The sequence below is a fragment of the Stegodyphus dumicola genome, chromosome 2, assembly GCF_044657685.1.
Source record: "Stegodyphus dumicola isolate Sdum_Otavi_A_Nest chromosome 2, ASM4465768v1".
NCBI lineage: Eukaryota > Metazoa > Arthropoda > Arachnida > Araneae > Eresidae > Stegodyphus > Stegodyphus dumicola.
Window position 1 is genome coordinate 236,135,026 of NC_140769.1, and position 13,157 is coordinate 236,148,182.

The 13,157-nt window shown below is 28.8% G+C and overlaps 1 protein-coding gene across 1 annotated transcript in view; it reads right to left on the minus strand.

Annotated features, from left to right (window-relative positions):
• Window positions 1-411: 411 nt before the first annotated feature.
• Window positions 412-13,157, minus strand: part of LOC118200743 (uncharacterized) — a 176,968-nt gene continuing 164,222 nt past the window's right edge. Inside the window, exons 24-26 of the mRNA XM_085810269.1 lie at window positions 5,323-5,465; window positions 5,133-5,219; window positions 412-574 (exon numbers count right to left, since the gene is read on the minus strand). Coding sequence (XP_085666395.1) covers window positions 507-574; window positions 5,133-5,219; window positions 5,323-5,465 — 298 coding nt within the window. The 3' untranslated portion in view covers window positions 412-506. The remainder of the gene's footprint in view (window positions 575-5,132; window positions 5,220-5,322; window positions 5,466-13,157) is intronic.

The window sequence follows — 13,157 nt, forward strand, 5'->3', positions numbered from 1 at the left end:
GAGAATAGCTTTGAAAATTTTAATTTAATTTATAGATATCATTCAAAAGATAATCTGCACATTATATAAAGGCATTTGCTCAAATTTTTATCAATAACATAAAATTATAAAGTGAAAAAGTGATTTAAAAAATCATCATTCATTTTTATTTATTCACACATTGATTTTTCATTTTATTTGGGTTGTCATTTTATTGGGTTGGGTTATTGTTTACTGGGTTGCATCAATATTTTTCATTTCTGCAAGATTAATTAATTCACGTTCCATGCTCTCCCCCTCTCCTTCTCTATGCTTTATTTTTCTACTGCATTTGATAAGAAATTTCATTACATTGTAAGAGATTTCAGAATAGTTTAATGGCTTTTAAAACTCAACTCTTGTAGAAAGTTTTTTGTGAAAATGCAAAATTAATTCAGTTATATAAAACATTTTATTCATTTAGTCATAAAAATTTGCATAAATAAATATAAAAATATGTATATACACAAATACAAAATTCAAGTAAACTATTGTTGTTTACAACCAGGTTCATCAGAAATCAAATTTTCTGATTTTTTTCCTTTTGTCAGCTTTCCTAAAATCAAGAGCAAAAGTATAGACCAGTTTTAAGATTAAATGTAATAAATTAACAACAATAATAATATTAATAATAATAATAAAATTTAGTTTATACTTTCTTCAGTAAAATGCCAAAAGTGCTAAATATTGTTTTAAAACTTTTAATAGCAACTTCTATTCAATTTATATTTAAAAGAATTCAAAGATCATAATTGAAAATTTATTTATGAAAAAATAAAAATGATTCAGTTGATTGTGATAATTAGGAAACTATAGCAGGATTTTAGTGCTTCATTTTCCATTATGTTTGCTCTCTATAAAATATTTACTCCAAAAGTAGTAAAATCAATATGATTTTTAGAAAAAACTTTTGACAAATATTTAGTATACAAACAAGATGGTTAACATCTAAATGATAACACTGTTAAATATTATCACATGTATTATCTTCAGTGTTTTCAAAAATATACAAATTTACAGAATTAATATTTACTATATTTAGAACACAGAATTTGTATGCAAGTCTTTAAATCTTTGGCATCGAGAGAGGACCAAATCTCTTTCTCAAACATCGAAAACACCCGTGTATAGGAGTTTCTGTTGGAATGCTTTTTCTACCCCCCCCCTCATGACAAATTGAATACTACAGCACTAACAACAACCTACTTAAGTAAAGCGACAACTTCTTCCTTGGAGGCTTTCACCCTGTGTAAAGCTCTCCCTTGGGAAGGGATTGCAACTTCGGCATTAATAGCTAAACATTGACTACTGTCAAAGGAAAAAGAAGGTGCATTAAAATAAGAGAACTGCTTTTAGTCGCTTGAAAAGAATGATTGACATTAACAACTCCTGAAAGGAATGAGCAATGCAGTAAGGTGGTGGAGGAAGGCACTAGGTAGGAAATTATTCAGCCATTAGGTCAACCTGCCGCTGTCTGAATGCTCGGGCGTTTGGGGCGACTTTGATGCAAAAAAGTTAAAAAGGTATAGAAAAGACAGAAAATTGAAAACCTTCTCAAACAGTTCTCGGAAGATTTTTATAACCACCTGGCAACATTCTAAAACACTGCAAACATATTTTCAAATTATTTAATGCTTATACTAGTATTATTTTTAAATTAATATTTATTAAGAACTGTTACAAGTTAAGAGCTATTATAATAAGCTAGATAAAGAAAACTAAATATATAAATTTTTATTGTAAAATGACGAAGTTGTTATATTTATTTCTTTGAAAATGAAAAAAGAATAAACAAATATTTTAAAATTGAAAAATTAAAAATAAATATAAATGCAATTTTTTAGCAAAAAATTATAATCATAATTTTGGAGTCGAAGAATTATTAGCCCGAAGAGGAGGTAACCCAGAAGGGCTATTAGTCTCGAAATGGCATTTCATTATAAATGGTGAATCACTTTTTAAATTGTTTCCACCGTATATTATCTCCCTATATTATATTTAAAGAAATTAAATAATGAAGAATCTGCATGAATTGTAAGTATGTTTCTCACACTGTCAAAAAAAGACAGTACCTTAAAGCTATCAAATTTGGAATAACGTAATCCTCCACCTGAACATGGGCAAATGGATGACTGAATTTCGAATCTGTTTTATTATCTTTTCCATATTTTGTAAAACTTTAATGAATTTTTGATTAACAACCTCAACAATTTCAAAGCAAGCAATAGTAGGGGGGGATTTTTTTTTTTTTTTTTTTTTTTTTTTTTTTTTGTCTCCAGTGCATATCAGACGAAAGATATGCTGTTTTTAAATATTTTGTGATATTGCTGTTGAATTGAATTTTATGCATTTTAAGCGTAGAGAACATGACATTTAATAAAGTTAACACATAAAATGTTGAAAAATGCCCCTTTAGGTGTAATATAAAATGTGAAAGCTTTCAAATCTCCCCCCCACACACTTCTTTTCATATGAAAAAGTGTGCTTGCATGGCCACAACTTTCTTATAGAAGGTGAACACAAAAACAGTCTGATTTCAGAATGCCATAAAATTGAAGGTTACTTGAATAAGTTGAGAAATGTAATATTCAGGATAAATTGACTGAAATGTTTCTTTTCTTAGTTTTGAGAATCATTAGCTATGATTTCTACTGCTACAGGCTAGTGACATTGAAAATAATGTTTACTTCACAGCCATTTTGATAGTGCATGTTATAATGTTATAAGTGCAGAGTGCATTTACACAAAATTTTGATATTAATCCACCTATACTAAGCTGCGAGTTCAAAAACTGCATAAAATTTTAGGAAGATAAGTTCCATTTATGATTAAAGAAAAAGATTCTTTTGACCTTCCATCTCAGAGGAAATTTTAAAACAAGTGACCTTCTTGACTGCTTTTTGTTGAGGTTTGTGGAGGACCAAGTTTACATACTTCCATTACTGAATAATTTTTAAAATGTATTAATGCTGCTCTCAATTCCATAATACTAGATATGCTTCACAATAAGTTGTTGGAGATAAATTGCCATGTTAATGTTTCCGCATAATAGATGATATGTACTTTGAAAGTTTATGATTAAAATCAACACCACCAAAACCATACAACTGCGGAAAAAGAATTGGCAGCAGCAAAAATTTGTCCATTTAATATTATATACTCTTTCAAAACCAGTAACTTTTTTGTGCTCACCTAAATTTAATTTAGTGCAGAACTATTCTTTGGGCACATCATGGATGAAAAATTCTTTCTGTGCACAAATATTTTTAGAAAACATCTCAAAAGTATGGCCAGCAATCTGCAAAAATTATAGGCAAGAAATCTTTTTGATATGTAGTTCACTAGGCAATGGGATGTAAAAAGCAAATTGATGTTAAGACACTTTTGGATGGAGTGGGAGATTATCCTTGAATCTCCCAGTAGGGTATGTATACATTAGCTCAACAAAAATCTGCATAAAATTTCAAGTTGGATATTCTTGTTTGATAGTGAATACTTTACAGACAATGGAATAACAGATAGATCTCCAGACCTGAATTTTTCAGAGCTTATCTGAGATGCTTTTTAAGCACAGGAGGAAGATTGCATTTTTTCCTACTGAAAGTATACTGCCATTATTTTAACAGGTTGAACTAAAACCGTGTATGTAATGTAGTTAATGTATTTTTATAAATAATGGTTCAATATACATTACATAAAATACTAAACCAAAACATACTTTCACGAATTTCCTTAACAAGATGCAAAAAGGCATTTTAAGTAAAAGTAAAATAATGTTGCACTGTTATTTAAAACCTAAGCTAAATATATTAGTTCATTTACATGAGTGACCTGATTAATTCCTAAAATTGCTTTCATCTCACTTTTGAAAAGAAAAAAAAAAAAAAAAAGAGAGAGAGAGAGAATGAACATTTCCCCGATACACCATCCAAAGATTCTAAAAATTACAATAACTTTTCTGAACTGTGTCATTTCTATATCAATCCACCTTGCAACACTTGGTTAACGCTGATGCCATAGCTAATTTGGAACATGAACTCAAAATTTCGAGAACTGTAATCTTTTCAACCTAAACCAAAGCTTTCTCTTAGTAAACCTCCATATAGGATAATAGCACACTTGAGCTTTAGCTCTCCTACACCGAAGATGCTACTTGGCTCCCTTTGCTTTTTCGTACTGCTAACTATGTTATCTAAAATATGATACTCTGTATAAAATTTGGGGGGGGGGGTGAGCATTGCACCCATAATCATGTGTGATGAAGAATATATTTCTATAATCAGTTCAGGTCCAGCAATAAAAATTAAGCTTGATTCGGCCATCACATCTGTCTACAAGTCTCTCGTTTGAGTGCCACTATGCATATCACATAATTTTAAGAACAAATCACAGAACATCAGCAGCCTAATCCCCATATAAAGATGTAGCACTCAAAAATATAAACTAAACTATCAAAATGATGGTAGTTGTTTTAGTTTTAAATGCAATAGTTGCAAGAAATCAGCCTCCTTCAAGAGCATGGAGGCATTAAGAAGTGAAATGAAGAAAAAACAGAATTTGCCTGCCAAACATTCTCAACATACTTACTAATAGTGTGAGAACATTTTGTGAAATCCAAACAGCAGGTAGAGGTGATTACTGTTCTTATAAACTTTCCAGAATTTATAAAATAAAACTTCTACATTTATTTATAGGATTTTATAATTTTACTTTTAATTGATTTCAACTATTTTCATGATTTTCATTAAAAAGAATCACATTCTGAGCAGACACTGGATGTTTCTTTCAGAGTTTAACCTTAAATGCAACATTAAAATTTTTTAAATATTAGAATTTATTGATGCTGAAATTTTTAAAATAAAAGTTAATGTTTTTCTTGTATAGCATCATTTCAAGCTTGTGATTTTAAAATGCATACAAGAAATATTCATTCATAGGCATTAATTATTTCAAATAACTTCAATAATAAATAAGTAAAAAGACTACAACAGAAGAATAACAAAATTTGTTGGCTCATATAGTGTAATTTTAATAATCTTAGACATCAAATGTAAAAAATAATAAATGACATTAAACAATAGTTTTGTCAATGAATAAAAAATACAAAAATTTACCTTTAGTTTCAGAAGTAGATTGCATCTCAGGAATTTCTATTTTAAATTTAGGTGACTTAATATTAAACTGTCCGTTTTTCTCACAAACTGCAATGAAAGAATTTGTTATAAGATTTCAAAATCTTCAAATGTAATTTCTAATAATGCAAATGTTCCATAAAACTAAAAAATTAGAAAGAAATGAACTTACGAATTTTTTGAGGAGGCACGGGAATGGCACCTTTTCGAGGAGCTGCTGGAATGGCATCTTTAAAGTATATAAATTCTGGGCATGCAGTCACATTTTCAGCATCTTCAGAAAGGCCAAATGGATTCTTGGTTTTTTTAAATTTACTATAAATATGTACAGTTCTTTGAAATCTACAGTTTCTTAAAATAAAATCAAAAATAAAAGATAGACAACGGAAACCTATTACTGCTTGGGTAAGCAATATGAATTTCAAAGTATAAGAAATAATGAATATCTATATAGTATAAAAACATATTTTCTCTTTTCAGCCAAGAAATAATACATTTAAAATTGCTGTTACTTTACTATTTTACATTAAACAGAAAATGAAAATATCCATTTCAACTGAATCTACAGGCCTTGTCCACTCTTTCCTTTATATGGTATTCTTATTCTCATCACATTTTTATACATTGTTATGAATATGGAAATATTAATAATTTAAGAAATTGAATGATTCTAATAAAATTTTATGTGACTAATGCGAGTGAAAAAAAGTAAAGTAAGTAAAAAAGTGAAGTTAATACAGAATAGCAGTTTGGGATTATCATAAATAAATTTTAAAATTAATGAATAATTGTATGTAAAGACAACATGTTCAGTAAGTATTGGTTCAGAAACAGAAGCCTATTTTTACCTCTGTGCAATTGTTCCTTTTACCTTCCTCATACCAGATAAAAGCTCTCATCTTCTGCAAAAATGTAATTTTTTTCACATATTATTATTATAGATGTAATGGTATGTGGCTTTATTTATTATTATTTTCTTTCTTTTTATGGATAATGAAATGCTTTAGTGAAGTTCACAATGGCCAGTTACCTTAGGTGAGAAATGGAGGCCTTTATAAGTAACTGCTGGAGCATTCCTTAACCACCGGTGAATTAATACATCAGACAGTTAAACTGGACATGCCCAATAGATGGATATGTTTGCATTTGAAGAAAGCTGTGGGGTCTTTTTGTTTTATGTAAAGAATTACAAATGAAATAACAATAAAGAAACCATAATTTTAATAAGGATACCATAATATATATGATGTTAAAATATAAGTTGTGAAAACTAATGTGTTATAAAATTCTGAGATTTGTTATAATCAATCAATATAAATGATATGTATACAATTTTTTATATTTGTGATTTTTCTGCAAATTATTTTTAAAAAAAACTCACTTTCCTGAAGATTCATAATAGGAACTTTTCAAAAGGAAGAACTTTTTAAAATTGGATTGAAATGTTGATAATCAATAGGTTCTTAAGAATTACTTTTGAGAACAAGAACTTTTTCCAAATTGAACTCAAACCTTAACAGGACTCTAAATATTGAAAATATTGAATTTTTCTTATGTTCTATATAATTTATATTTTGCATATTATAGTTCTCTTATCTTGCTGCTCTAAGTGCCTTTCCTCTCAAAAAGGCTTTACTGTCACTAAGCCCTTTTTCTCTTTGAAGGGTGGGAATATGCAAGCTAAACAGTATGAAAACAAACTTCTAATTGACAACAGTTCCTTTTATTCTTCATTTCAATTTGAGTAATTCTCCTTCTCGCCTTATAAATAGTAACAATTTATAATATAAAAATCTAAACTGTATCATTTAAAATTAATCTGCATAATGTCATCTTACATAGTGCAGTACAAATATCTTTTATCCAATCAGATTAAAAATTTTTTAACAAGAATGATTCTATAATGCTGTTTCTGCTTCACTATAATAACTTCGTGAAATGGTTCTGATAGTAGATGCACACAGAAGAAGAAACTTGCAGACATGAGTGAATTTAATTATTTCCTTTTTATTCATGGTTGACACTCTTTTTTTACTAAATGCACACAAACAAATGGATGTTATAAAGCCTTGCTCTTAAACATCATTGATCTTTTTACATCGGTACTGACTAATGAAATATGTTTTTAAAGAAAGTAGGCTGCAGCAAGTTGGCCAGGAGTGAAGCAGAAGAAAATGTGGGAAATAGAATCAAAGTTTCAGTACTCATCAAAAATCTATGAATGGTTAAAAGGTGTCTGCATTGCAGCATTACGTAAGGTTGTATGGAGCAGATTAATTTTGAAGTGATATAGTTGAAATTGATATATTATAAACAGTTTTCATTTTTAGGACAAAAAGGGAAAATACCCAAATTAAAATGATGAACAATACATACAGCTCAGTGTCAAAAGTGAAAAAATGATTTTTCTCAAGCAGGAAAAACCTGTCATTTGCCCTGTCTCACTATGCTCTGTCATTTTGTTCATCAATTCTCTCGTTTATTAAATATACAGAATGACAAATAAGAATATAAATCGGAAGTTATATAAAAACATAACATTATGAAATATATAAACTAAATGGACAGTTCAGTTTAAAAGTTTAGCCCAATTTAAAAGTTTTAAATTCCCTCTCTATCAGATTATAGGTTTTTAAAGTTCTTCAGATTTTTCTCTACAGATATCATAAAGACTGTCTAAGATTTGGAGTCTTAAATTTTTAAAGAAATAATTGTAAAAGTTCACAGTTCTTGAAATCCTTGCTTGAATATCATTATGTGACTTCTACGGACCTTCTCTTGAAAGTCTTTTGTAAAACTGTTGTATTCAATCAAAAAAAAAAAAAATTGTGTATTCATTAAATTATATTAAGAATATTTGTTTACTCATTATAAATAATTCACATTTTCTTGTAATAAAACAATGCAAAATGGACTTGAGAAATTAATAAACATGAAGTAATAAAATACAATACAATAGCAAAATATATTTTGATAAAAATGGGCAAATCCTCTACAAGAGAATCAGCATAACTACTTATTACATTTTGAGTAAAACTTAGAACATAAAACATAATCTAATTTCTGTCTAGTGCTCTGTGAGCACTAGACAGAAATAATAATAACAACTAGAGAATAATATGGAATAAGATATAAGAATGGACTAGTTATTACTTATATACTTATATAACTGACTACTTATATAAATGTAATTAATACCCCAGTAATTAATTCAAGTTTTTATTGAATGAATTCACCACTTACAGCTGTGGTGTAGTTTCTTTTTTTTTAGCAAATTATTTCATAAATTCAATTGCTGAAAACATGCCAATTTTTTAAGCTAAAATCATTTTTCCAGAATATTCTTTTGTCTTCAAGTTTCATTCATTTTAAGCATTTTCATGTTATCGGATTTTTTTCCATTTTTCAGTATTGGTGTATCATATATTAATATATCTATGACACACACACACATATATATGACACATGTGTGTGTGTTTATGTATAAAAATATATACAGAATGGCCACAACATCCTGTTCCTCAACATTTTGATCACACAAAATACATTTAACTTCAATACTACTGTATATTGTAAAGTTTCATCTGTTTGCCTTCAGCCACATTTCAGATTCTAGCATTTGACTAAGAAGAAGCGTCTTTTTATTTGTTTGTTTTGTGAGCACTCTAAAGTAGCTCTTCCAAGCTGGATCTTGATCAAGAACTCAATTACATAAGAGCAATTGCTGTTGACAGACTTTTTATCTAGTATTGTTGCCCAGGTAGTTAAAATATTTCTATTTCAACATAATAAAAATTATTCTCTCTCTTTGAGAGATCATAAGAATTGTGTAGCCATTCTTTTCTTTATATTAATAAACTACAAAATTGCACACATTTTTCAGAAATTTTATTTTCTTATTACCCCCCCCCTGTCAATAAAATTCACAATTCAGTATTTAGAGATTCCATTCCAGATATGAATTCCTGAGGTATATATAGTATTCCTTGGCAATATGGTTTAATATATATTGTTGAAACTAAGAGAACTTTGAAATTTCGCACTAAGAAGCACGCCTATGCTCTTTAGTGCTACATTAAGAAAAAAAAAATGCCACACTATGTCTGTTCATGTGAGTATTGCCTGCCTATAAAAAAATAAGATCGCTTAACTTGTTTATTTGATGGCTGAATCATCATTCTCCTCCAACCGGAAGTGTAAAGTAATTAATCTGTGATTTATTGTTTTAGAACGTAACTTTATCTTTGCTACTTGTTGCATGTCGTAACAAGAATAGTAGTGAACAGAACTTTGTTTGTGTGAGAGCCGTGTGGAATGGCTCACTAAGTTGTACTAATTTTTGCATAATTGTAATTAGTGTAATTAAATAAAAGTGAAGAATGTACAGTCCATTTTGTCATATGTTTATTTCTGTGTACCAGCCGCGTGATACCATGTTATGTACGCACCATTTTTGAGAGGTACGTCTAATCAAAGAGTTAGTGAAGATAGTGATTGTTTGAAAGGCATTGTAACTACGCATGTTGGCCATGAAAAATTACTTCAGTTTCTGAGGTAAATGAATATTCAACATTTATATTCTATTTTAAAAAAATTTGCTTTATACCTGATATTTAAAATCATTGTTATAATGAAAGATAAAAGTGTCCCAATTTCAGCTTAATTTAGGTGTAAAGTAATTTGACAAAAATTTGTGTTTTTGTTTTGAAGAATGAGAAGTTAACTTATAACTTAAAAAAAAAAAAAAAAAAAAAAAAAAGAGAGAGAGAGAGAGAGAGAGAGAGAACTTGTTTACATAGGAATGTTACTAATTATATTAAGAAAATAGAAGTTATTATAACAGCGGATGAAATAAATTTAATAGAACTAGAAGAATGTGTTAAAATATTGAAACAAAAATAAATTCAATTAAAGCAGCTTGGTTTTGAAATTGAAGATTTAATTACAAACACCAAAGAATTAGAAAACAAAGTAGATAGTGTTCAGGAGTATGCAGATAAAATTCATTTATGGAAATTTAAAGGTGAAAAAATATTAAAAAATCAATACAAGTACTAGAAATAAATATGACAGTGTAACTTCAGTACAGGTTCTTGGCAATATTAAATTACCTAAGTTACCATTACTGAAGACTTCATTAAAAGGTGAAGCTTATCGCATCATTCAAGCTATTCAAATTTTGAGATGATATAGAATCTTTTAAATGAAAGATAGTCAATCAAAAGAGAACAAATTTTGGTCTACATTAAACGTTTTCTAAGTTTACCAACTATTCAAAATAAATCAGCCATTGCCATTTTAAATTTAGATGACAACATTAATGAAGAAATTCGTTCACTTGAAGTACTTAATCAAATCACTGATAAATCTGAAGATATTTTAAGGACTTATTTAACTTTACAAAAGTTACATCCTTCTACAAAATTATGGCAGGAATGTCAACTAAAATGTAATGGGATCCTGAAACTTACAACATTAATTGAATTCCTAAAGAACTATGCAGAACACTTCAAAACAACAAATCAACAAGTAATAAGATACCTAAATCTATGCCTCAGAATACAAGTAATGTTTTGGTAGCCACGTTGGGTTGTGGTTATTGCAAAAAAGATCATAATTTAGCCAAATTCTCTTTTAATTTATCAAAGATTAAACTTTGCAAAATCTAATCATTACTGTTTTAATTGTTTATCTAATATGCACTTTCTCAAAGAATATTAGAGTTAAAATATATATCAACATTGCTTTAAGAAGAATCACAGTATTTTTGCATATTGTAAATAATTCAAAGAACAAAACTCAGTTAAACAGTATGTCTCCGCATACACAATTTATACCTAAAAGTAATGAGTCAACGAATTTTAAGGATGTTTCGTCTACATTTTGTGCCTCTCATTATGATTTGAATGCAAAAAGTATTCAAACTAGTCATATTTTGTAGTGTACTACATTGATAAAAGTTCAAAATCTTGAACAACAGTTTGTGAAATGTATATGTTTATGTGACACTAGATCTCAGAGATCATTTATTTCAAGAGGTTGTGTAAAGAAATTAGGATTGCAAGTGAAAAATAATTCCATTTCTATGCTTTGTTCAGGAGAATTTAATACTGTAAGTAATGGGGAAGCTGATTTATTATTCACTTTTTATTTAAAACTGATATTGGTGTATCAACATCAGCGTTTGTATTGGATAAGACAGCAAGTAGTATTCTTTGTAAAGTATTGGATAAGACAACAAGTAGTATTCTTTTCTTCACCAGTCATCTTTGATAACTTTAGTGATTTTAATATTAGCTGATCCAGTATTTTACAAGTCACGACCAACTGACATTTTACTTGGTATAAATGTATTTTTGCATTTAGTCATGGGAGAAATTGTCAAACATGGTCCAAATCTTCCATTTTTGATTAATTTGAAGCTGGGATGGGTAATTTCGGGCACTACAAATTATGAGCCATACAAGTTTGTCATTTAAACACTGTCACATATTCCATATATATAGTCCATTTTTAGATGATAACAAAGTGTTACAAGTAGGAGGAAGACTAGAAAACGTGCATCTATCAGAAAATGAAAAACATCCAATCCAATTAATCTGCTACTGAATTAGAATTTCTAGAGGCATTTAAGATTCATAAAATATTTTTCTAGTTAATGATCTTAATTCTAATTCATTTTTGCCTTCAGCTTTTAAGCAAATTATTAGCAAATTTCATAGTTTTCCCTTTTTATCAATAAATTGAACTAGTAGCTTTCTTCCTTTAATTTGAATTTTCTTGAATTTTCTGATCTATTGTTATTGCACGACCATATGTTTCTCCTTTGTCATTTTCACTTCTGCAGCTAAAGAAGATGGTTCTATTCAAAACTTCGAAACTTGTCCTGCAAATGTATATGATCTTGTTTGCTTTAATATCTTCAACATTTTTTTGGCATGCTATTTTAGTTAATATATATGCAAATCATTTTTGCAGATGATATCCACATAATTGTGAGAGTCTCAACGACACATACATTTTTATTTCATTAAAGAAAACTATATACAAGATATAATACACAAACAAATGTAAATGACGATGAAAAAGTGGGAGGACCTTTCAGAGTCACATAGATGAAATGTTGCCTTCACAATAGTTAAAAAGTAAGGTTAGAAAGACATAATGCAAGAAATTCAAAATAATGATAATAAAGAAGATGAATGCTCGGGGTTAAAAAAAATCTTCCCACACCAGGAAGTTTCTAAATACAGTGGTAAAAACAAAAGCCCAACAACAAGAACTATGCTCAATAAATGAAACTAAAATTGTACATTGCATGTAAATAATTTAAATGGCACATTGGACTGCTAATGATAGTTCAACAAATTACAAACACATGTATGGCACTAGTAGCATATACAAGGATATCCAAATCGGACAGCTTTTAAATATGCATGGAGTATTTCATAAACTTTTTTATTTTTATTCAAGAAACAATAGTTTATGTTTGAGCAAAGAATGTGCGGTACTTTTCCGTTTTGCCGGCGCAAACGATAAAGTCGCCAATATTGGTTTAACTGATGCCAGACAGAATATCTTTGCTGGTAACCTTTTACGCCTCAGTTTCAAAATAAGTTGAAGCCATTTCTTATCAGATTCTTTCTTTCAATACTGGCATACAATAATATAGAATTTTTACACGATATTTAAATTTTATCTCCTAAGACAATTCACGGTAATTAAGTCAATTAGAACGCAATTACACCGCTCATCTGAAGGCGAAATCAAGTGTTAAATTCATCAATTCTAATGAGAATGCACTAGCGAAGTAAAGCACTGCGGTTTTACATAATTTCTGAGTAAGCTATTCGTACGAATTGAAATAATTCTTGCATTTAAACTTGTATTCCAAATTAAGATTTAACTTGAAATTGAATTTTTTTTTACAAATGATGGAATGTGTTGGGAAAGCATCACCTCTGGAAGTTGTATGTGTGGAAGAATCGCTGAACATAATGTTTTCAA